Source organism: Centrocercus urophasianus, unplaced genomic scaffold, assembly GCF_019232065.1.
Source record: "Centrocercus urophasianus isolate 14NV4802_14NV808 unplaced genomic scaffold, USGS_Curo_1.0 seq_14, whole genome shotgun sequence".
NCBI lineage: Eukaryota > Metazoa > Chordata > Aves > Galliformes > Phasianidae > Centrocercus > Centrocercus urophasianus.
In genome coordinates this window covers 47162437-47187553 of record NW_024884586.1, presented here as the reverse complement: position 1 = coordinate 47187553, position 25117 = coordinate 47162437, and the positions used below count along the sequence as shown (strand labels likewise).

The following is a 25117-nucleotide window of genomic DNA, read 5'->3' as shown; positions in this document are numbered from 1 at the left end:
GGAAGCGTTGCCTGAAAAAGATGACCCACTTTGTTTACCAGAATGCAGCACAACCACAAGCAGACCGATGGTGTTACGACAATTCTTACGTTTCGAAAAGGAAAAGAACGCCGAGGCCAAGAGTCTTGTTTGTGAGATTATTTTGTGCTGCTCGCGACTGAGAATAATAACTGCACTGTTACGCTGCAGGGGAGCTAGAGCTTGGCTTCCTCACATTTTCCCCGTGCTTACACCCACTGCAAGAGGTGGGAATATACTGCAAGGAGCTGAAGACGTGAAGCAATCCGTGTCAAATACAGAAGCTGCAAACAGGACGCTCGAAATGGAAGTGATTGAGCTGATGATGAGCGTGTTCAGGGCTTGGTTCTTCAGAAGGGACTTTTCTCTTGTTGACTGTGCAGCTGATACCACTGTATGTAAGCACTTTTCTTGCCTGCAGGTTCTTTATTCATATAGGAAAAATAAAATATCTTTATTTCTACTTATTTTAATTTGCTTTTAAAACCTTTGATGACAAAATACCCTGTTAAGTGAAAGCAGATGAGGAATGTAAAGTGAGCAGAAGGGCCAGAATTTGTGTTAAAGCAATGAGGAAAGTCCTTTGGCCTCTGATCTGCAAAGCTTGAATACAGCACTACAAAACATATTTAGAAAACACACGATTTAGACTGAAATTAGGTATTTCATCATGAGTCTACACCTGTCTGAAGACAGAGCAGTTCATAGCTAAAATACTGGTAGCTGAGAGCATGCACAAGTGATGAATCCTTCATGTATTCTGCTGCTCTGTGTGCCTTGGGGAGGCAAAAGACTTTAACAAGAGTGCTGAAGTGAGGAGAGCACTCGGAGGGAGTTCTGTCCAGCCCATGTCCAGCCATCTTCTTACAGTAGTTGCGTCTTTTCTTTCATAATAAGCACAGGGTAACTGCTATGCATCTTCCATCCTGAAGGATAAAGCACAGCACTTACTGAAGAAAAAAAGGCTGTCTTCTAAAAAAAGCCGAAATAACTTAGTTGACAAAATTGTAATTTTCTCACAAATAACCCTTCTGTGCCATATGGTTATTTGTATACAGTAAACTACTGTGCAGAGTGAAAATATCAGTGTATTACTCAGTGTAGTACGACACAGCGGAATCACTTCACCATGCTCTTAATTAGCAATACTAATTTTGGAAGCTTTTACCGTCTTACACTTTCTAAGCAGGGAGGTAGGAAGGTTTTCAGGTCAGTTTGAGGCCAAGCGCAGGTGATGGATGATCTTGGAAGTGCGATGTTGTGCTGGGTTCAGGGGTGCCAGGCTCTGCTGCTGGCTATCAGGTACCACAATTTGCCTGTTTGTAGAACGAGCTGCAGGGGTCCCTGCTCATAGCAAAGGAGCTGGACTAGGTGGCTTGTAAGGATCCTTTCCAACACACACCTGTGATTCTATTATTTGTGGTCTTGGGAGTAAGACCTTCCAGTGCGCAGTTCATCATGTAGCTCGGTGGGCTCTTGTCAATGAGAGCCAGTCCCCACTTTGCCAACAGCAAAGATTTTGAAGGCAGCGCTCATTCGGGAAGCTTGTGCTGCTGTAGCTAATTCAGCTCCAACTGCCTGCCTGCTCTGAGTCTGCCTGGGTACCTTTTAGTCAGGGTTTTTTGATGGCGTTCAAATTATGGCAAATGCTTGTAAACACCTGAATGGCAAGAAAACAGTTCAAATAGCTTTGTAGGTACAAAGGAATAAAATTTAACTAATAGTCTGCATATAGAAGCATTGTCTCTGGGCTTCAATATTGCACTAGATTTTGCAGTTAAATATTTTTAAAAATCTAAGTTACCATATTTAAATAATACATATTTTCTTTGTTAGATTACTGGGTTTTAAGTTCATTAATTCATAATAAGTAAGACTTTAATCTAGAAGGTCACATGCTTGTGACTACACACGAGGTTAAGGTGCTGGATTGCTCTCATAACAACTCTATGTGGATTACAAAATAAGGTAATGGGTAAATGAAATGGGCCATAATGCCAAAAGCAGTATCTTTAAAAAGCAAGTTACATAAAAGCAAGAAGAGCTGAAGCTGTACTGCAGAACTCATGGTGAGCTGAGAGACTGTAGGAGTTGTGGAGCGCAGCCTGAGAAAGAAGGAGCACCCTTCCAAACCAACTGGAAAAAACATTCTGGGAAATCTGCATGCAAATACAGTTCCTGGAAAGTGAAAATTCAGACTTGGCCTCGTGTTGGTGAGCACAGGCTGACATTTCTTCCCCTTACTACCGAGAGGAGGTTTGGATGTCGGCAGTGAGCGCTCCTCAGGCAGGCGTGTGAGGTGAACGCCGTCCTCCGACCTGTTTGCTCTCTGCCCTGCTGCCTGCCTTTCCTCCAGCTAAACAGCAGAGATGGCAGCTCCCTCTCAAGGCCACCCTGTGCCTGGGCACCTTCAGGGGACAGGGATTTCTGAGGGGCAAAGAGGGAAAAGCGGGGACGTTGCCCGTGTGTGCTGAGTGGAGGTGAACAGGTGTTGTTTGTGTGTTGTGTTTTGTTTTAGTCAATACTGACATCATTAACTCACCGTATTTTTAACTAACTGGATTTGAGTGGTGTGCTTTGCTTACATTTTGAGTTGTTTTTCCTAGGAAAGTCTCTTTAGGGAAGTAGAATTCTGCTGCTTTAATTTCTCTGGTAAGCACTGGGCTTCTCTGGGACTTCTCATGGTAGAAGAATTCAGTAAGCGCTGTGGCTAGCAGCCCTGAGCAAAATCAAACTAGCAAACAGTGAAGAAAAACAAATAACTGCATGTTGAGCACAGCTGAGTATAGCACGGCTGTAAGATGCTTTTTGGCAGCCTCTGCCTTTCCCGTGGGCTTGAAGCTGGTGTGCAGCTGTGCAGTGGCAGGTGAGAGGTGCTGGTGTGGCTGAGCCGCCATGAACAGAGCTGGCTGTGGTGGGGTTTGGGTGGCTGAGGAGAGACCTGCCAGGACCTGAATCAGGAAAGACGAGGCGGATTAATTAACACACGCACAATGGCTATTTTACATGGGAATTGAAAACAGCTACAGAGAAAAAATCTGAGTAGAGAGTCAGTAAGTTAGTATGAACGAATGTGCAGCTAGAAAGGATAGAAAATAAATAGTAGCACTACAGCAACTTACAGGAAAAATAGAAAATATTGTGTAATACTGTGTATATAGGGTGAAATTTTACATAAGGTGATGATTTAAGAAACCAGAAGACAAAGTTCACGTGGCACGTGTTTTAAGACCTGTCCACTGACCAATTTTTAACTTGATAATTTTTAATTTCAATTTATTGGTTACTAATGGCATTTTCCAGGGTTCTTCCTAGATCTTGGATGCTGGCCTTATGTAAGGAGGAATATGGCAGATGTGAATGTGGCTGTGAATTAGTTTTACATTGAAGGAGGGGAAAGCTGGGGGCTATGTTAGAAGAGTGAGGAGTCACTCATAGAAACGTGCAGCGGTGGGTGGCGGGGTCTTTGAGATGATTTGGTGAGCAATATATAGCAATATATAAGAATCTGTAAGAAAGATGCTCTGGCCCAAGTAGTCTGCACGGCCAGACTTAGAGGAACTGCACATTCAGGTGCAGAGGCTGCACTGAGGTGTAACTGGTGCATGTGACAGTTGCTGGTCCAGATTTTGCTTGCTGCAAAAGCCTGCTGTAAAACTGTTATATTCATTGCTGCTGTATTTTAAAGCCTTTCTCATCGGGGGCAGTGAGTGGAAACCTGAGTAATTAATGTCCTTCAGCTGCAGTGAGACCTGGTGGTGAAATACAGTTTTGCTTTGTGTGTCTGGCTCTGGTATTTTCTGGAACTCAGTAGTTTGTTCAGCTATTACATGCAGACATCTTTTACAAAGGTGTGTGAAGAATTGGCTCTAAAATTGTCAGTGAAGCACTGCTTTCTGTGTATATCCTGCATGAGATTGCTTTCTGCTTCTGTGTTCCATGGCTAGAAACACAAAATGGAAATGAATGTCTGGCAGTGAAATTGGGCAGGAAATATCATACCTGAAAATGCAGGCAATTTCCTGCCTAGCACGGGCATTTCTGATATTTTCATTGCACATATAATCTTCCACTGTGGTGATCTTCTGAATCTTTAGGTGTTTTCATGTGCAACAGACCGAAGGTGTGATAAATATCTTAAGTTTTTGATGTTGATCTTTCTTAATAAGAACTCAGGTTCCTGTTGCTCTTACAGGGTTGTATTTCTGTTGCTAAGATGAAGATTTTTAAACATAGGCACTTTGGAAAATCTCTTATGTAATTTATTCAAACCTATTTTGAACTGGTTCACGTTGTACTGCTTGGAGTCCTCTTCCTTGAGCTCCCTTCTGTTCTAGCTGAGAGAGCTCACTTCAGTACTGCATTTTCTTTACAGGAGTTAAACATCCTTTAATTGACTACACTGACATTTTCTGGCAGCTACACAGCGTGCTTTTTCATTTATTTTGTGCAACTGGAAGTAACAAAGCTTAGATTTGCAATAGCATAGGGTTTGGGTTTTTGGTTTTTTCTTTTTTGCTTTCTCGTATTTGGTGACATCCCATGTTGAGGCAACTCTGACTTCACTTGGTAATTAAACTTCATTTACGAAAGACCTTTTTTCCATTAATTTGATCCATTAAAGGAATGCTCTTTGAAGCTGGAGGTTAATCTTCCCATTTAAATTGCTGGGTTTTACCCAGATTAGTTACAGCTTAGTTTTCAGCAACAGCTAAAAATAGTGAAGCGTTCTGCTGTACAGTTTAAATATCTATCTATAGAAGTAGCCTTTCTCGTAAGGAAATATATAGTAAGAGGGAGACCTGGCTCTGCTGCTGGGACATCACCGTTACGAACATTTGGGCTTTCCTTAAGTTTTGCCCACTGTAACACTGGGCTTCAGCAGGCAGCGCTTGATTCACTTGCTCTGGCTTTCATTTTTAACAGCAGCACTGTGAGCTTGATTTGAGCAATATTCAAGTCAGTAATTAGTAATTTAAGGGCCGTGGAGAGTTCTGACTTTGTTGAAATCTGTGCTGAGTGTCCTAAAACCAAACATCTAGAATCCAGCTGAAATGTTTTCAAGAACATGGAGCTTTCAGAGAGAAAACAAATGCATGGAAAAGGACTGTCTCCATCTCTTGCACTGTCCTTCCCTACTCTTCTTGGTTACTTTTGATCCTGACAAGTGCTCAGACTTGAGTACACAGCATTATTGCTACAGCACAACTTTAGGTAAAAAGTGCTGTCTGCAGTTGAAAGGGAAGCTATAGTAAAGCTCTGGCATCCATGCCAGTGGGAACCAATTACTTCAAATAATTCTATAGTAGAAGGAACTGTTTGCAAGTGAAGGGATCTTGAATGAGTAGCTAACAAAGAAAAATCAGAGGTGTAAAGGTGAAACTGTTTTAGTAAGCACAATTACCTGTATTACTTTTGTCAGAGGCAAAACCTGTGGTCATAGAAAAAGGACAGAGTTGGGAGTGGTTTTTCACCTCCACCCTTAGTTTTCCAATGAGAGAAAAGATACTTGAGGCCTGACTTCAGTAAGAAATGTTTAATCCATTCGGTTTTAAACAGCTGAAGTATTTTTTCAGTACCATTAAAGCTCAGGCTTCTCGTAGTGACTTTCAGGATATACCTGTATGTCCAGGGCCTCCGGATTCTTAGGCCAAGATATCCATTTCTCAGTCTTCAGGTTGAGACCGAATGCAGAGAGATCTGCAAGATAAGAGAGATCACCAGTGACTTCGTGCTGCACTTCTGAGAAGCATGAGCTATGGTCACAGAAACTGACGGACTCAGTGCCTCAGGAATCCTTACTAAGATAATCACAAGTTCATTATCAGATGGTCTCAATTTGTTGGAAAAAAAACAAGTTAATTTCACAAGGAATTCTGATGGCTTACTTGGTCTTTAAAACAACTCTTTGGGCTTCCTTAATATTTCAAGGCAGTCATGCTTGCAAGGTCAGCCCTGAAAGCACGATCACTTGGATATTTCTGCACAAACTAAGCAGGTTCTCTGGCTGTTGCAAGCAGCACATGATTTATGTATATATTTAACTGCTTCCATTGAATCTGGTTCCTTATTTCCCTGGTAATATCAGCTTGTGAGTCACTGTCTTCTGTCACTCACAGTACCTCTCATAAGATGATGTGCTAATTAAAAAGTTATATTATTTTTGCACAGATCCACAGACATAGCAAAGATGACTTGGTAACAGCCTACTGAAATTAGAAATGTGTCATTCCTCAACTGTTGGTAGCAAATATAATACAATATAACAAAGGTCTATTTTCTGCCATCTTCAACTAGTAACACTTGGTCTCTTCTTGATTACCTTCAAAGGCACATGCTTTGAATTATAACAACCGTATTTATAGAGATACATTTATCTTTCATGCAAGTAAATGGAAAAAAGAGGATCTACTGATCAGTACAGCTGTGATATCTCCATTACATGCAAAAAGAAGGCAAGATGCCTTCAAAAGGTGAATGTGTGTGTATACACACAATGCAAAAGCATAATGTATTACTTTCCATAGTCCATTTAAAAATAAAAGCACATTTAACTGCAGTGACCCAATTTCCACTGGTGTAGGTACGGGGAGAAGGGATGATTATTGGCATTATCGAATGGCTGAGGATCATGGTTGCTTTTATGCCTGCTGCTAGTGAGCTGCCCTTTACTTGATGTGTTCTGGGGGAGGCAATGGAAGAGGATTCACTGGGAAAAGAGAAATGGGAAAGGGACTTTTCCAAACACTTGAAAAGCAGGACACCTCATGGTAAATTTGCTTATCTGACCTGTTTGGCAGGCTTTGTAAGGATGATGGCTTTAACATGTGAGGAATGAGGTGGTATAAAGGGAAGAGCTTGAAGAGTGTAAATGGTATTGCTAGAGATAGTCAGCTGTAGCATTTTTGGGAGACTGTAGGGGCTGGGGGAAACAGGTTTTGGAGGCTAGAGAGGTGGAAGTCAGTGTTCAAATAAGGACTGAAAGAACTGTTCTGAAGAACTGACTTTTCATGGTTCTGCAACTGATTCCGGCAGCAGAACTGAATACACAGAATAGCATTTAAATGTGAAAATTGAAGTCTGAAGTTATTCAACTTCAGGAACTGGTTAATTGGCTATGGGGCAGCTTAGAGCGTTTGACATTTTTACTTAAGAGAGTTTTGTAGCTTTTATATTGATCCCAAGCCTTTTTAATGCAGGATTAGTTCTGAACGCAGGAAAGAGAAGTCAAGAGATGCAGCTAGATGCCGAAGAAGTAAGGAATCAGAAGTGTTCTATGAACTTGCTCATCAGCTGCCCCTTCCGCACACTGTGAGTGCCCACCTCGACAAGGCCTCCATTATGAGGCTGACCATCAGCTACCTGCGCATGAGGAAGCTGCTGGATGCTGGTAAGTGCACAGCCTGGAGAGGGGCTGGACGTATATGGAGGGAGAATGTAGTTCTGAAACCAGTGAGCAGTTTAAAAGAAATCAATAGTATTGTTGTCAGGTAGACTTTCCTTAAGGTAGAAAGCTTACTGGTGGATGTGTGAAAGCAATCTCACTCTGACTTTTTGAGATTCGTGATACCATTAGTAGACCTTGAATTTAATTGATCGCTTAGATAAGCTAATGATACTGCTTTTGAACAGTCCTGCAAGACTGGCTCCTTGCAGACTGGTGCCAGAAGTCGTTTCTGATGACAAGTGAAGAAAGACTGATATTTACTTTAATAAAAATTCATGGTTTCTTGTAGGTGAGCTAGAGACAGAAGCCAAAATGGAGAAGGAACTGAACTGTTTCTACTTAAAAGCTCTTGATGGATTTGTTATGGTGCTTTCTGAGGATGGGGACATGATTTACATGTCTGAAAACGTGAACAAGTGCATGGGACTCACTCAGGTGAAATACTGACATTTCCTAAGAGTGTTTCGCTTCTGTAAAAAGTTGTTGCACTTGTGTATGTATCAAGTGAGACACCCTGTACCTCTTATTTTGCAGTTCGATTTGACGGGGCACAGTGTATTTGATTTCACTCATCCGTGTGACCATGAAGAGCTGAGAGAAATGCTTACACACAGAAATGGTGAGAAGAAAAAACAATTTCTAATTTACTTATGGATAGTTTCTCTTGGCACTACAATAGATGGATATCTGCCAGATAAAGGCATATAGAGAACAAATTGGTATGTTTTTCTGCTCAGACCGCAAAGTTAGTCTTCCAGAGATACTAACAGATACAGCCAGAATGTTTTGGAAATATTCTAATTGTAGGTGACACGAGACTTCATTAGCACTCTTTAATCTAAAAATTAATGACTGAAATTATTGAGGGTTGAAAGAATTAGCATGCTTACAGAAATGAAATGAGTTTAGATGAAAGTTGGGTGAGAATGATATGGAATGACTGCTGTAGAAAAATACAAAGACATTGAGTTGGTATGTCTGTCTTAGTCCCAGATAGCCCATACAGGACAACTTAAAAGCAAATGGTTTCTTTCAGAAACTTGTGGTGCAAGATTCAGTGTGTAGAGATGGTGAGGACACAGAAAAAACTAATTGGGTAGTGGTCTTACAGATATCAAATGCTCTTTCCTTGGGTAAGAATAGAAAAGAACACTTGGAAAGCCCCATAAAGCAACTGTTAATTCTGGGCTTGGGATTTATGCTTCACTGCACCTTTTAATTGGTGCATGAAATTGGTATCTTTTCAGATTTCAGACTTTTTATTTCTCCATGTAAGGGAATAGAACACTGTATTCACATATGCTGTACGCTTTGGGATTTAGCAAATGCCCATGAATTACTGCCTTTAAGTCTTCTGAAGGTTTGTTAATGACTGTAAAGACTTGGCAACATGCATGCCTCCAAACAAATCTTCTTTACTTGGTCGTAGTAAATCTAGAATTGGACCTCTCTAATTCCTTTTTCATCAAACAAGAGGGTTATATGAACTTCAAATCTAGATAGTGATTAATTACCACGCTGTTAGGACTGACCTCTATTTTCTTGTATCACTGTAATTCTGCTTAGTTTAGCAGAAGTGACTAGGTACTGTATCACTGTGGTAGGGGCCCTGGCTTTGATTTTGCAAGCATTCTCTAAACTTCTCTGCTCCTAATACTGAAGCATAGCTGTAAAGCTATATCAGACATCCTCCCTGCCTTCTGGAGGGATGCATTATTACACTAAAGCGGTGTGAAAGCTGGTGTGGTGCAGAAGCATATTCTTAAACATAGTGAGTTTCATGCAGATGAACTGTAGCATGTCTAAATTGACCAGACTGGAATACGGTGTCTGGAAAGCATTATTACAAAATCTGTTTTGCAAATGAAGCTAGCAGACAAAAGTCTACATTGCACTAATAATACATTTTTATATTTAATAGTATTCCCAAGTTGCATTTTACTGCACCTCTTACATCAGTGGAATTATTTTGATTTGAGTGTTAAATAATCCTCTTGGGGACTGTGCAGGTGCAAGCGAATACAGCTCTGATTGGCAGAAACTGAACTACATTCTGATGTTTTGGGAGGTTGCATTTTAACTTTCCTAGCTGGCTCTTATAAAAATAATGTCCAGTGCTGACCGAGATTTGAGAAAATTCCTCCATCTTTTACAGCTGCTTCTTAAAGCAGAGCCCTCAGCATCAGCATTTAGGAACAATGACATTTTGATCTTCAGCTATGAATATCTAGATTGGTTTTGCTCCTCTAAAAGCACAGTACAAAATAAGCTATGGTTATTTCTCTGAACTCTGCATTACTTTTTTCCCCCTCCTTTTAAGGATGTTCTAATGCAGCATACAGTAGGCTTGTCCCCATTAGTTTTTGCATCTGCAAGCAATAGACAAAGCAGTGTGCTGGCTGTTATCTGTAGTGTATTTTTTTTCTGATGATCTCTGTCAAGGTGGTAGTTCAGACTACCAAGACTAATTTCATTGCAACTGCTGGTCGTGGGGACAATCAAACCATTATATAAGCTCAGATCAGAAGCAAGCTCACGTGTTCTGAACTTCTGTGCTGTATCTTAATTTGGTCCCCACTCTAAGCATCCCTCTGTGAGATTGCTTTGTTCCACACCTCCTTGCCCTGGTGCTTTATTGCCCTTGTCTGCACACAGCTGAGCTGCTTGCAGCATTCCTGATAGGATCAGTATGTTTTCTGTGCCCAAATTAGGCTGTTTGGTTTTTGAATAGCTGAACTAGTAATTGACTTTGGAAGGTTGTCCCCTGTAAAGGGGGGGAAAAGAAAAAAAAGAAAAAAAAAAAAAAATCTAGAGCCTGCTGCTAGCAAGCAAGACTAAAAAAGTTAACACTGCTGATATGAGTTTGTATCAGAATTTCTTGACTTTTTTCAAGAATGCAAATAGCGTGTTTAAAAACCTGGTGTCTGCAAATCACCATGGAAATACTCAGAAGCGTTTGAACAGCTGAGCTATTAATTCACAATTTAAAGACTTAAAATACCATAGTCCTGAACAGATATGGGCCCTAAGCACCCAAGAGTTCTGTTTTAATGCAAATCAGCCCAAAGTGCTTCTCCTCCTGCATATGCTTTTCTTGACTCCTATCACAGTTTTAAAATATATTACATTTTCCACCAGTCATCTTTTTCCTGAAATCTGGGATTGTCAAGTTGACTACAAATATAACAGTGGCGTTAAAACATTAAAACTTCTTTTTTTTCCTTATTTCACAGCAAAACCCCTGCTGAAAAGCTTCGTTAATTGTAAGCGCTGCTAGTTTTCAGTCTTTATTTTTCTTTAGTTCTACTACACAAGTAGTTGAGTTGTGGTTTTGTTTTATTTTAATGCGTTCAGAAGATGATCCATGAGCTCAAGAACTGGTTACTATTTCCTTTTGCTAGGTCCTGTGAAAAAGGGCAAAGAGCAAAACACGGAGCGCAGCTTCTTTCTCAGAATGAAGTGTACACTGACCAGCAGGGGACGAACAGTGAATATAAAGTCTGCTACGTGGAAGGTAATGAATGCAAAGGGCTGCTTGGATGGGTTGGCAGCTTCCTCTTCAGATGTCAGAACTTACTGTATTTCAACATTTTTCACTTCATGTAACTTGAGGTTGAGTTTCAGTAAGTATTTAATTTAACCATCGTGCTTCAGTATGCTGAATTTTAATGCAGAATACATCAGGGAGGTAACTGAAACAATGCTTAAAATTAGTTTTTCAAAACTCTTTAATTCTCCATTTTAAATTAGAGGTTATTCATTTGTTAGAAATTCTAATTACTAAACGCTTGCGTAAAGCCGCCTCCTCTGAGGGAAAACTGCCTGACGCCTTCTATACTGATACTCCATTCCTTTTGATTCAGCTTTGTAAATCTGATGGTTGAGGTTCCTCTGAAGGACTCGTGTGTTGTTCTTTCTGAAGTTGCTGGCTATTCCTTTTGTAATAACTGGAGCTAAAAGAGCCCAGTCTGTTAAGTGTCTGAGATGAATGCATTTTCATTTTTTTCCTTTAGGCAGCCTTTTATTGTATGGAGTGGCATTACAGTTAAAAATATTCTTTTTAACTTGAGCTTAGTTACTCTTGATCAAATAACTTCTTTCTTTTTTGATGTATGTGAACAATTTCTACTTCAGATTTTTTTTTTAAAAGGGGAAAATCAAAAAATGCAACCTTCTCATCTTTTGAAGAACGTATTTGATTTCTTCTTCTAACATCACTTCTGCAGATGATCTAAAATGGAGGCTGACACTATCAGCATAACTCTCAGGTCGACATAGTAGGATGCCTGTTGCTGAGGCAGTTGTTTCCAGTGTAATGAATTTAACTTTGAAAGAAATTGACAGGAAAGCAGAAACTTCTGGCATTGCTTCTGCAGACACAAGAGAGGAGGGAGCTGGCAGCGAGTGCACTAACAGCCTGTGTAAGATGAGGAGAACTGGCTGTATTTTAACAATCAGTTTGAAAGCACTACTGTGTTCCTGCCGTTGATAACACTAAGTGTAGAGAGGTGTGGAGGGGGGTGCTTCACTCTGTGTGCACTAATGGAAGTGCGTCTGTGCTGTCTGACAGAAAGCAGTCTGGTCTGTTTTTAAGTGTAACTGTCCCACAGGTACTGCACTGCACTGGACACATACGTGTATATGACACGTGCAATAATCAAACTCACTGTGGCTACAAGAAGCCTCCCATGACGTGCTTGGTGCTGATATGTGAACCCATTCCTCACCCATCCAACATTGAGGTCCCCTTGGACAGTAAAACGTTCCTCAGTCGTCACAGTCTCGATATGAAATTCTCCTATTGTGACGAAAGGTAAAATACATTCTGTTCTTAACAGCTGCATTCATGTGAATGAATGATTTGCAGGGGTTGTGTGTGTTGGCTAACGTGGGCCTCATGCTTTTACAGGCTCACTGGGTAACGTGGTTATCTGCAAAACGGAGTTGTCAGTGAGATGCTTTGGCTTTTACACTGACTGATCAGGATGTTGTATTAAAAGCCAAACTCTTAAGTCTAAGGAGGGTGTAGGGTTATTACTTGTGAGTAATTCCTCAGTTAACTGCCTGTTCAAACTGGCCTTTAGTGTTGTGGCAACAATTCCATTGAGATGAAAAGATTTTTCTGGATGCTGAGAAAATGGAAAGGATTTGAGGGTGGCTGGAGATGATGGTGCAGTTTATAGACCAAAAGGAGTACATATATAATGTCAGGCACATTTTACTGCTTCCCCACTGTTTTGTCAGATCAGCATCTGATTTTTCCAGTCAGGAAAAAAAAAAAAAAAGGCTTTGTTCTACTTTTAATGCAATGCATCTGTAGTTGAGAATGAGATTTTGTATTATGGTACATAATATGTCACTGATGTAATCTAATGCTCATCTTACTATCCTTTGGAAGCTCATGCTTGATAAATTTGTAAAAAAAACAGATGTGAAGGAAATCACTGGCCTATTTTTTTTTAATTGGGTTCTATTTGTTACTGCCTGCTAAGATTATTATTTTTAAAAAATATAAAAACGAATTTCTAATCAGTGACTGCAGTTAGATACAAAAGTACATTAATGCAGGTTACTTTTTACTCTGTGCAGTAACTTTACCTTTCTAAGGCAGTGGTGGTACATAAAATGCATTACGTGGTGGTGATGTGTATAGGGCAGGGCTGGATGAACGCTTTCTCCTAGTTAGCTCTGCCCTCTAGGGGCTGAAGAAAATACTGTTTTCTTTGAAAGCCAACGGTGAGAATAAATCTGATTAATAATTTGTCTTAGTTGCATGGTTAAAACTGTTAAAGCATGTCTTTATTTTATTGTATTCTTATTTGTGTAAGCTGGATATTCTAGTCTGTAAGTAGCTTGTCTACTTTTAAGCAATAACGTCTAAAAAGCAGGGATTTACTTAATCCTGTCCATCACAGGACATGCTTTATAAATATTCAATGAGAAGTAAAATCCCATGGCTGCTGAAATGTCTTGTATCTTATTAAAGAAGCATTAGGAAAAAAAAGCAAACTCACAGTAAACCAGCATTGTTGGTAAAGTTTGTGGAAGAGATTCTTCAGTCCTCTGTGGCTCCATGTGCTGCTCAATGTCTGCTTAGCAAATACTCTCTTGTTTTAAAGAATTACAGAGCTGATGGGATACGAGCCAGAGGAACTCCTGGGTCGTTCAATCTATGAGTACTATCATGCGCTGGATTCTGATCATCTGACCAAAACACACCATGACAGTAAGTGAAAAAGATGTATTTAAAGCTCCCGAAGTACAAAATATGAGAGAGAGTATAGAATAACAGAATAACAAGGGTTTTCCTCTTAATTGCAGATGTGAATCTGCAGAGAATACCTAGCTTTGAAAACTGATTTTTTTATTTCTCTGCCTGTAATTAAGGTTGATGTCCATTCTGTTTTTAGTGTTCACAAAAGGGCAGGTGACAACGGGACAATACAGAATGCTTGCTAAGCAAGGTGGCTACGTCTGGGTTGAAACTCAAGCAACTGTTATATACAACACTAAGAATTCTCAGCCACAGTGCATAGTATGTGTAAACTATGTGTTGAGGTAAGTTGAGTAGGAATTGCTATTTCTGTCGTGATTTTTTTGAGTCAGATTCTGGTTACATCTTTGACTTGCTGAGAATTCGGTCCCTATTCAATATGCTACACTGCTAACTGTTTTTCCTACCAATTAGATTTTTACTTAGAATACTGCTAGTCATAGAATCAGGATTTTAAAAAAGACAACCACTTCTTTGATGTAGTGATATCAGTGGGGAGATCTCTGCAGGCCAACGAATATAGGGCCAAAGTGTTTTGGATTATCATGGTAGAAGCATTTCAGAACTTGTGCATTGCAGACATTTATCTAATTTTTGTCCACAGTCTGGAACAGTTATATTTGCTTGTAATTCTTAGTGATGGAGTCAGAGCAGCTATAGTGGTTTCCTAATTAATCTTTTTCTTCCTTAGAATTCTTTTTACTGAAAGGTTCAACTTAAGGACTTTTCTGCAACTGTGAAACAGTCCTAAGTTAGTTCTTCACAGTTTCAGTGAATGTACCAGTATCAATCCATCAAGATATAGTACACTCATTTAACAGAAGACTTTTAAGGAAATCCCCAAAGCTTGCCTTACTTGCTTTTCTGACTCCCTTGATGCTTTCATGGAAGTAGTATCTCTATCTGTTACCTTTTTATGACACCAGATTTAATCTGTTACATTTGAGGAAACAATTCTTGTTTGTAATCGCTTGCAACTTAGAAAATTGTGGAGGCCAAATTTTAGCTGGTTTTTAATCATCTTCCTTTCTGTCTGGCAGTGGAATTGTTCAGAAGGACTTGATATTTTCCCTTGGACAAACTGAGTGTATGCTGAAACCAGTGGAGTCTCCTGAAATGAAAATATTCAGCAAAGATGACCTGGATGATACCAACAGCCTTTTTGAAAAACTTAAGCAGGAACCAGATGCTTTAACTGTGCTGGCTCCAGCTGCTGGAGACACAATTATCTCCCTAGATTTCAGCAGCAATGGTGGGTGTGTGTTTAAATTGGAGAGCATGCTAATCAGTAAAGTTTAGTATTTTACAGTAAACTCTGGAAAATAACTTCCCACTCTCACTTGCCTAGTGTTAAAATGTAATGAGGTCCATAGACACACTTAGTATTTGTTACTTAGGTTGATGGTCTCTTTTAATTTTTATAGAGTCTGATGAACAACAATGTGATGAAGTTCCTTTGTATAACGATGTAATGCTCCCCTCATCCAGTGAGAAATTGCAGAATATAAATATGGCAATGTCCCCACTGCCTGCCTCTGAAACTACAAAGCCACTTCGTAGCAATGCTGATCCTGCACTCAATAGAGAAGTTGTATCAAAGCTGGAGCCAAACACAGAGACACTCGAACTTTCTTTTACCATGCCTCAGGTGCAAGAGCAACCAACCAGCCCTTCTGATGCAAGTACCAGCCAAAGTTCACCTGAGGTTAGTTATGTAATTTGGATACACTGTCATTAAAATGTATGTGCTGTGTTGAGGCTTGTAGAGCATATCTAGTTAAAGATGCGCCCAAGGCATGAATTCAAAATTATTTCTAGGTTGTGCCTTAGTTATGCTCATACTCTAAGGAAAAATACATTTTCACAGGGAGAATTAACTTTTCATGGAAGTGAGTCTTGCAAATATGTACGTGTGATAGAAAAGAAGAGCTTAAGGTAGGTCTTTCCAGAAAAGGATGATTCAGAGCTGGCTTCTGTAAACACCAAATTAGCTACTACAGTAAATTTCTGCATAGGCTACTTCTGGGTTCTAACTCATCCAGTGCTTCCCAAATGGGTAAATAAACGTATATGTTTACCTTTCCCATTTCAGTTTTGTGCAGCCATAGATTGGAATTAGTTTTGGCATTCACACATTTTTCAGAGAGTCTGTAGATACGATGCAAAATAACGTAACAATAGAAAGTTAAAACTGCACTCAAAATGTTTTCACAGCCCAGTAGTCCCAATGACTATTGCTTTGATGTGGATAATGACATGGCTAATGAATTCAAACTGGAATTAGTGGAGAAGCTCTTTGCAATAGATACAGAAGCAAAAAATCCATTCTCCACTCAGGTAATGTACATAAACTTGAAATTCTGTATCATCTTAGTGCTCTCAGCGTGCTTCTCATTTTGTTAAATGCTTCCAGCAACCTTATTCTTTTACACAGTGCTTTATTAAAAATAAATTGCGCAGAGTTACTTTGAGGGTTTGGTAAAAGGAAGAGGCTTAGCAGAGCCACGAAGTCATAACTGAGATGTTCTGATATAAGTTTTACTTCTTATGTTCTCCAGGAGACTGATTTAGACTTGGAAATGTTGGCTCCTTACATCCCAATGGATGATGACTTCCAGCTACGCTCCTTTGATCAGCTATCTCCACTGGAAAGCAGTTCTTCTGGCTCTCAAAATGCAGCCACCATTACCATACTTCAGCAGACTCAGACACCATCAACTGCTGCTGATGAAATAAAACCAGTGGCAGAACGTGTGGATGATGTGAAAGCACTAATGGTTCCATCATCTCCTGTCCACGTAATAAACGACACGAGTAGTGCCCCAGCATCACCTTACAGTGGGAACAGGAGTCGAACTGCATCTCCAATCAGAGCAGGAAAAGGAACATTGGAACAGACAGAAAAATCTTGTCCAGGAGCACCCAGTTTGATAACAGTCACGCTGAACAAAAGGTATTTCAAACGTGAAGCTCAAGCCCCAGTATTTATTCCAGAGATTAGATGTGATACACTTTGAAATACTGCAACTGATGTACATTATCTTCAACGTTCTACATCAAAGTAGAAATTAAAATTTAAATCCAGACCAGTTTTTTATATAGTAAGCTTCTCTAATTTCTCAGCAGCTTTTTTGCAGTAGCCCTTACATAAACATCTCATGCAATAGGCAGCTCCTACATGCCAGCTGTGTTCACAGTTTTGTTCTGCTCTTGTATGTGATGTATAGCCACTTAAAAAGACTGCAGCAGGCACTAAGCAGGTAGTTATACCTACACAGCATTTCTGATGCTCTTCTTGTCTACTTTTTTGAGGTGAGAGGCATCTGCAGTCTGTGCTACATGCACTGCTTTTAAAATTGGCTGTAATTCATGATGATGGACTGTGGCATACATAGCACATATTTATGACGACGAAATTCTACAAAATCAGAACATCAGACCTTTAACACAAAATTTGTACACAAATACTCAGAAGACTTTTCCTCAACCTTCCCCCCCTCCTTTCTATAGAAAATGAATTATTTAACATTTTGCTTTTTTTTTTTTTGGTGGTTTTTTTTTTTTTTTTACATCTTTTTTTTTTTTTTTTGCTAAAACTCATTCTGAGCTCCATACAAAGATTAAATGCTAACATTTTCTATGCTCCTAGGCAATAATTGTTTAAATTAGACAGTTACTAAACAATACTAGTATGGTTCTTAAATTCAGTTCTGTCATATTGTATTTGTCCACAAAAGAAGAATGGCTCGAGAACAGTAGAATCCTCTTAACAGCCTGAATCAATTTTTCTTAGATCTACTGCAATGGATGAAGAACTAAATCCAAAGATGCTAGCTTTGCATAATGCTCAGAGAAAACGAAAAATGGAACATGATGGTTCACTTTTTCAGGCAGTTGGAATTGTGAGTTTTGTTTTACCGTTTTAACATATTCACTTTTAACCTTGCCATTTCTGACATGAGGCTTCAGTGCAGACTCCAGAGTTTAGCTGTTGGTGTGCAATGGAATCTTGGGATCAAAAATAACTGTTTGGGCATGAAATTCCCTCGTCTATGCAAACACTGTTTTAGTTCTTTTACTGTCGGTTGTTTCAAAGTGCCCTCCGTACCTAAGTGCATTTCTGATTAGATAGAAGATATCTGTGAACATACATGCGAGGAGGCATGCTTCATTAGCAGAATAATGCACAAATGTAAGGCAAAATTGTCCTATTTATTTCACTTCTGCTTTCAAACTCAGTTTTCATATTCATGACTACTGGACAGCCTTCTTACACTTCTTATTCTTTCATTTCTCCTTGAGTCTGAGGTTCCTTTTTTTAGTTTGGTCAGATAACAAGACCATCTGAACTACAAAATGTGAGTTCACACAATCTAGCAAACTTGCATTGGTACCATGAGTTTTTCTCTCGTTTGTGACTGCAAGTACCACATTGTTGTCCATCTAAGCTATTCAAAAGGAACTCTGTAGGTATTCTAAGACTTCTGTACTTCACTGGCACTGTTCAGTTTGTTATCTTCTGTAAGGGTATTTTGTCTCTACAATCTTTGATTCTTAATGTCAGGTTTTTTTTTTAGTAGTTTGAAATTTTGGGCTTTGCAATGATTTGCATCTCTCTTCTTGGTTTCATTGCAAATTCCCACTTCTCTTAAGTTTCTACATAATTAATTCTTGTCTTTTTCTACTGCATTGTAGCTTTTCACATTTTGTTTCTGTAGCAGTCCGTCCATCTCCTGGATGTAGTCATCCATCATGTCTAACAGTGCAGGGTTACTTTTCCTCTGAATGGTTCACTCACGCGAGAAGTCACTGTATGCAGCCTTAGCATTGCTGTCCTCTGTGACAGCTGAGAAAGCATTAATACAGCTTTATTTTACTTTTTCTTTTGCTATGGGGTTAGCAGATTTAAAAACAACAACAACAAAACAACAAACACACGCTATTGATCTTATTTGCTAAATGCTTTGCACTTTCATGCACGTTGTTCTGTTGCTTTCAGTAGCTCTTTAGAATTCACAGCTCTGCTACAAGTTTTACTGCCTTTGGTTGCCTCTTTCTCATGCAGCGGTGCTATGGCTGTGCTGTCGTGTTGCTGATACATATTTCAAAGTAGCTGTACACTAGCAGTTCTGTATTAGCTACTGTAACGAATACAGACTTCTCTGTAAGCGTCCTTTCTGTATCCGATGCATTAGAAATATTTTGACAGTTTCTGCACTGTCAGAAGCTGAATTTTCCACACAGTGGGGGTCTTAGTGACATTGTTACAAGCAAATACTTTCGTCGTCTGCTTTCTCTCTCCAAAATGGATTTCTCAGTCTACAAACCAGGCCTTGCAAATGCACAGAAGAAAAACTATATTAAATCCAGGCTTGTATCACATAGCAATTTGGGACTGTGCAAAAACTTGCCATGACTTCCTGGCTATATGGCAGCAGTATTAATTATTGTAAAGAGTGAAAATAATTGAAGACAAAATGCAACTTCAGGTTTTCTGCAAAATGAGAGAATTAGACAAGGACAAGGTGTGCTACAGTAGGATTATGAAATAATGGTCCAAATAATTAAAGCAGAAAAAAGTGAGGTATCTTTCTTCATGTGGAGGACTGTAATGCATTCTCAGTAGGAAAACAAAACAAAAGCCAGAACAGGAACAATACCAGTGACTTATCTTGCTATGAAATGCAGCTTCTGAGTTGTTTAACTCCTGTTATACAACTGTCTTTTTGACTTGCATGCATGTTTAATAACCTGAAAACATGTCCCTTAATGGCAGCATTCTTAAATACTTTTTCCTCTTTCTCAACAGTCAGCGTTACTAACAAGGCAAAATCTTGCAGATTCAACCCTTGTTACTAAGATGGTGTTTTTTCCTTCCATCCCATCTTTGTTTCAGTGGTGGCCTTTTCTAATCCTAATTATATGGAGCTTTTAAAAGCTTTCTGATCCCCACATCTTGGATGCTGCCATCAAAAGAATGTGCTAAGGAGCTGTTCTGTAATAGGATGGCTCAGGACTGCATTCCCTTAAGCCTTAGATTGGACGGCTTGGTGTCAACAACTGGTGCACAAGCAGAATTTACAACTTAAACACAGATAAAATCCACTGAGCGAGGTGCCCTGACTCTCCTGTTTACACTACTAATGCCAGTGCAGAAAACCACTAGAGACTCCAGTGGAATCCTGATAGTTATCACACGAGAGCAGTGGTAACCAAATGGGAGTGTATGTGTACCTGTGTTAACCCTGAGCCTGTTATCTGGTGATAACCAGGATTCAGTAATTATTTGGTGTAAGGGAGGTAACCTCTTGAAATCTGATCCCATTTTTTAAAATTAATTTTTAAGGCTACTATATTGGAAATATGTTTGCTCTCAGTTCCGAATGAAATCCACTGTAAACTGTAATAAAGCCAACATCAGCGATAGGGAACCCTAGTTTGACAAAGGGATGCAGAAGGCCAGAAAGATGCACTATTCAATAAAGAAGCTTCTGTTTCACTTTCTCCTAGGGGTCTTTATTCCAGCAGACAGGTGACCGTGGAGGAAACGCATCGCTGGCCTGGAAACGCGTAAAGGCGTGCAAAACCAACGGACACAACGGAGTGGAGCAAAAGACAATCATTCTACTATCGACTGGTTAGTATCCTTACAACAAAATGTACGGAGGGGGGCAGGGGCTGTGAAAGAAAACTGATGCAAACATACCCAAGCTCATCTCATTCCTGAGAAATCTGGGAGGAAAGTGAATAAAGTGCACTTTTTTCCTTCCCCTCCCTCTATAGACATAGCGAGTAAACTTCTAGGGCAGTCGATGGATGAGAGTGGACTACCCCAACTCACGAGTTACGATTGTGAAGTAAATGCTCCCATACAAGGCAACAGAAACCTGCTACAGGGTGAAGAACTGCTCAGAGCTCTGGATCAAGTTAACTGAGCTTTCACAGTAGTTGTTCCTTTTTTGGACACTGGTGAATCATCACCTAAAGCAGTCTATTTATATTTTCTATATCTGATTTTAGAAGCCTGGCTACAGTACTGCACTAATTCAGTTAGTTCAGTTTTGATCCCTTTCTACTTATTTTGACAGTCTTTTTAATACATTCTTTATGTAACAATAACTCAAACCGTAGTGCATTTTTATAATTCTTTGGTACATACACCTTCAAGTCCATTACATTTAAAACACACTTGCAATAGCAGCTTAGAAATATGCACCTGATTTAAAAAATATATTTATTTTTTGGCTGGGGAGTTGGTCACCAAAATCTATCATTAGTAAAACGTCAGCATGTGAAAAACTGGCAATACTTCCATCCTGCCCTTTGTAGGTAGCTGGAAGACTTGTGCTCTCTTACTCTTTATGTTCGAGTACGTTGGTTTTTTTTTAATTTTAATATTTTTTTATAAGAAACAACAACGCTTTGCAGCAGTGCATTGTAGCCACAATCGCACAATATATTTTCTTAAAAAATACCAGCAGTTCCTCATGCAATATATCTGCATTTATAAAAACTAGTTTTTAAGAAGAATCTTTTGTTTGCCTACAAAATCATGTTTAAACCTGGATTACGTCATTATTTTAGTCACGTTGTAATATAAATTGTTCTTAAATGCTGTCTTATGCTTTTGACTTAAGAGTGTGATTAGTCGAAGGGAAAGGATTTATCTGGGAAGGGCTAGCAGCATTTTATTTGGGTACATTCTCAATTTAGAGAGAGAGTTTGATGTTCTTAAAGTAGTCACTTTGCCAGCTTAAAAGAAATCCCTGCCTGTAGTTGTTGAAGTTAATGCTAATATTGTGTATGATCTTAAATCTAAATGTTCAGCTTACCCTGTGTGGTATAGGTGATATTTCAAGCAGATTGTAAACCATCTTGCATTGTTAGCAGTTTTATCTAGTACATCATTGAGTTGCTCAATATTTTAATGTTTTGGTTTTAAGCACCTTGTTGCTATTAACATCCGTATATTTTCGTGTAGATTTCAATAACTTGAATATATTTAGAAGCCTTTTTATTTAGAAATATATAGTTGTCACAAACATCTTATTTTCCTATATGTACTGTACAAAACCTTCATTTGCTCGTTCTTTTGCTCTTTGTGGTTGGATCTAACACTAACTGTATTGTTTTCTTACATCAATAAACTATATGTGGACCAGGCCCCCTCGGGGAGTGTGTTATCTGAGAAAAATGAGATAATTTATATTTTTGTTAGTGGTTATTGTTCATCCATGTTCCCTTTTTAACTTAGACTTGATTGGAAATCACAGCTTCCTTCTTTGATCGTACCATCTCCAACTTAATTACGAGCCTATTCAGTACTAAATTCTCCTACACAGTGTTGTACTACCGGCGGCCAAAGATGTTCAATTTTTTCACTTGTTATCACACCAGTTAGCAAACTTGAAAGGGAGAAGACAGCATATGTGTTACGGCAGAGCAAAAAGACTTTTTCCTTAAGACCAGCTTAGAGGCTCGTCTCTGGAAGCATTATCAAGGTAACACTGGAAAGCAGGAAAAAGTAAAATTCACGAGGGATCGATTAAAGATGAACTTCTTAAAATTGCAGTGAGAAATGAAGCTGGCACTCTGTGATAGAGAAGGGTTGTTCTACTTTGTTGTGCTGTTGACTCGGTAACTTTGCTGTCCTAAAAGCTGATACTATTGATACAACCTTGTAATGTGTAAATAGGGTCAAGATATTCTGTGCATTCTTCACAAAGTATTTTAGGAAACTTATGTCACTGTAAGAAATGAAGTGTGGATGTCACGATTTATTCTGGAATCTTTCGTTTCATTGACCTCCTGTAGAGTACTTTAAAATCACTGTGATGGTGAATAAGCTTCACGTGCTTTTTAAAAATACTGTTACAGTTCTACAGAAGCAAGAGCACTTTCCAAACTGACACAAGTGTGCTAATGAAACTAAATGGAACCATCGTTAAAAGATAAGGCACTGGTAGCGAAATCTGGTTGTGTGTTTGAGTAGAAGTTGCATAGAGAGAGCATGAGCATGGACTGCAGGATTTGTGCAGAATGAACATCTTGAATACACACACCTAGTAGATATTAAGGGTTTGCACAGAAGCCCTTGGATGTGGCAGTGTGCTTCCCATGGCAGCGCTTTCTCCAGCAGCAGTAGCAGCTGTGACAGTGAAGCTGGTAAAGGCTTAGGAAAGGCACCAGCAGACATGGGTTTAAATGAGCACTATTTCACCTAAGGATCTTCCCCATTTTCTGTCACATGTACTAACAAGCACAGCATGTTGTTTACTATGCTTGTAGAAGTGAATGAAATAAGACTGAACTGCAGTACGTGCAGCTGTTTGCACTGTGGGCAACTGGAGGAAAAAAAAGAAAAGGTCTTAGCCTGAAAACTTAACTTTTAAAGTTAGACCTGAGATTTCAAGCGTTCCCTTTTTTTTCCCCCTCCCACTGACCCCTAATTACTGTAACCGTAATTATCAAGACCTGCTCCCTATGGCTGTATTCTGGAAGTTACAGCTTCCCTACATTTTTACAACTAAGACTGATGTGCTGTAGTTACTGGGAATGGTTCTTCAGCTCTCAGAGATGCTGAAGAAAGCATGGAAAAGTAACAGTAATTGCTCCGGGCTGCTCAAAGCTGTGCTAAACGCTGCTGCGTGTTTGCTAAACCTGGAAGCAGTCATTGTAGCTGCTTTCATTTCTTTCCTTAGATTTTAGGACTCTCCAGCCTCATGCTAATCCTTTGGAGGACAAGATTTTTGTATACATTTATTTCTACGCATTTGCTTCATGATTTTGAATAAGTTTAGTTGTTTTTTTGAAAGTGTTGAGGCATTATCTTATAGCACTTACTCTTTACCAGTAGTAAAGAAGGAACTGCAGCTGGATGTGGTACCTGCTTTTGCATATGAAACATACTAAATTAAGAGCTTCACAAATTAAGAGACAGTTTTGCTTTCAGCAGCTCATTGGGACTGCAGCAGTAATCAAACCATGCACTTCACTGAGTGGTTGTCCAGCAGCTTAGGTGTAATATACTTGAAGTTGCCCGGAGTCCAGAGTGCACGCTTCCTACCACACCTTTTGCCATGCAGTAAGATGGATTTAGACTGTATATTGATCTTGAAAAACCTTTGGTATTATAGAAACATTTTATATTAACAGTTTCCATTCCTGTTGTACGCACAAAGTCCCTGACAGTAATTATGAATCACTTTAGAAAGACAGATGCCAGAAAGAACAATTAAAGCTCTACGTGCTTGCAATGAAATAAAGGTATAGGGATCAAAAATTATTACAGGTTTAATAACTGCATATTTAGAAGTAACATTCATTATTTAAACAGCTTCTTAAACAGCTAAACAAAGGTAGCTGAAGACAAAAACATGGGCTGTTCCACTGATAGCTGTTGGCTGGCTTTCTCTGTTGTTAAACTGCTGAATGAATTATTTCCTTCCACAAACCCAGGAGGCAGGCTAGAGGATAGGCCTGAGGTCAATCATCTGTTCTCCATCCCCTCTGATTAGCTGCTACTGAACAGCACGCACAATTCACCCAAATGTCACTGCACTTACGGATATTGTTCAGATTGCAATTATCCAGCATGAAAACAAACATTTCACAGGCCAGGAATACTCTGTAGGAAGGCCAGTATTGTCATAGGAACTCGTGAGCTGAATACCCAGCTTTCATTAGCAATCATACGCTTGACTCCCTGGAAAACTCTGATGTTGAGAACTGCGATTTTGATCCATGTTCTAAAACTGAGGTGTCATTTTCTTTCTGCTTCCCTGCTTACCTTGAGCAAAGCTTGCCAAGTTACCAAAAAGTTAAGAGTTTGCTACTGGATTTATACAGTATGGTAGATTTTGTGAATAACTGCAGTATTCTCTCATGAAAAAAAGTGGTATATTTTGATGGAATTCTTTTCTGGAACCAAGTACAACCTATTGCAATTGTATTTCTCTCGAAACACTTTGACATACTTGTGATTGTACTTCTTTTTGATTGTGTAACGGTATGAAATTCAATAAAAGAGAGGGTTTGTTTCTAATCTGTGACACCTGTGATCTTTCTGTTCATCAATTAGCCCCATTCTGAAAGACGGACATGGCAAAAACACTTTGAAAAAGAAAGTAAATACACACTATGAGCACAACTGAAACTTGCGTGTTTGAGGTGCAACCCACCTCGTGCTGACGTCAACAACCCCGGTCACTAAACATACACGTGGTCTGTTTTCCAAAAGCATTTGTGAATTGTTCTCACCCTTACAGCCAAAACCACTCACGGTGGTTATCCCATCTCAATTAAGTGCACAACAGCCCTGAACAGGAGAGGATAAGCACACAGTTCCAGTCTAACACCAGGGACTGTGCAGGTGCTGC

General features: G+C 39.4%; 1 protein-coding gene across 2 annotated transcripts; it reads left to right on the top strand.

Annotated features, from left to right (window-relative positions):
- Positions 1-399: 399 nt before the first annotated feature.
- HIF1A (hypoxia inducible factor 1 subunit alpha) lies at positions 400-24783 on the top strand. Of its 2 annotated transcripts, XM_042813666.1 has the most exons (15): positions 400-416; positions 7218-7408; positions 7755-7900; positions 8000-8084; positions 10867-10979; positions 12076-12278; positions 13585-13691; positions 13876-14023; positions 14780-14991; positions 15164-15444; positions 15954-16076; positions 16298-16692; positions 17533-17641; positions 20250-20376; positions 20523-24783. In XM_042813666.1, coding segments are annotated over exons 1-15 (2394 nt in total). In that variant the 5' UTR covers positions 400-414; the 3' UTR covers positions 20675-24783. The 2 variants fall into 2 exon arrangements, with proteins under 2 accessions (XP_042669600.1, XP_042669602.1); XM_042813668.1 differs by lacking the exon at positions 15954-16076.
- The last annotated feature ends 334 nt before the right edge of the window (positions 24784-25117 follow it).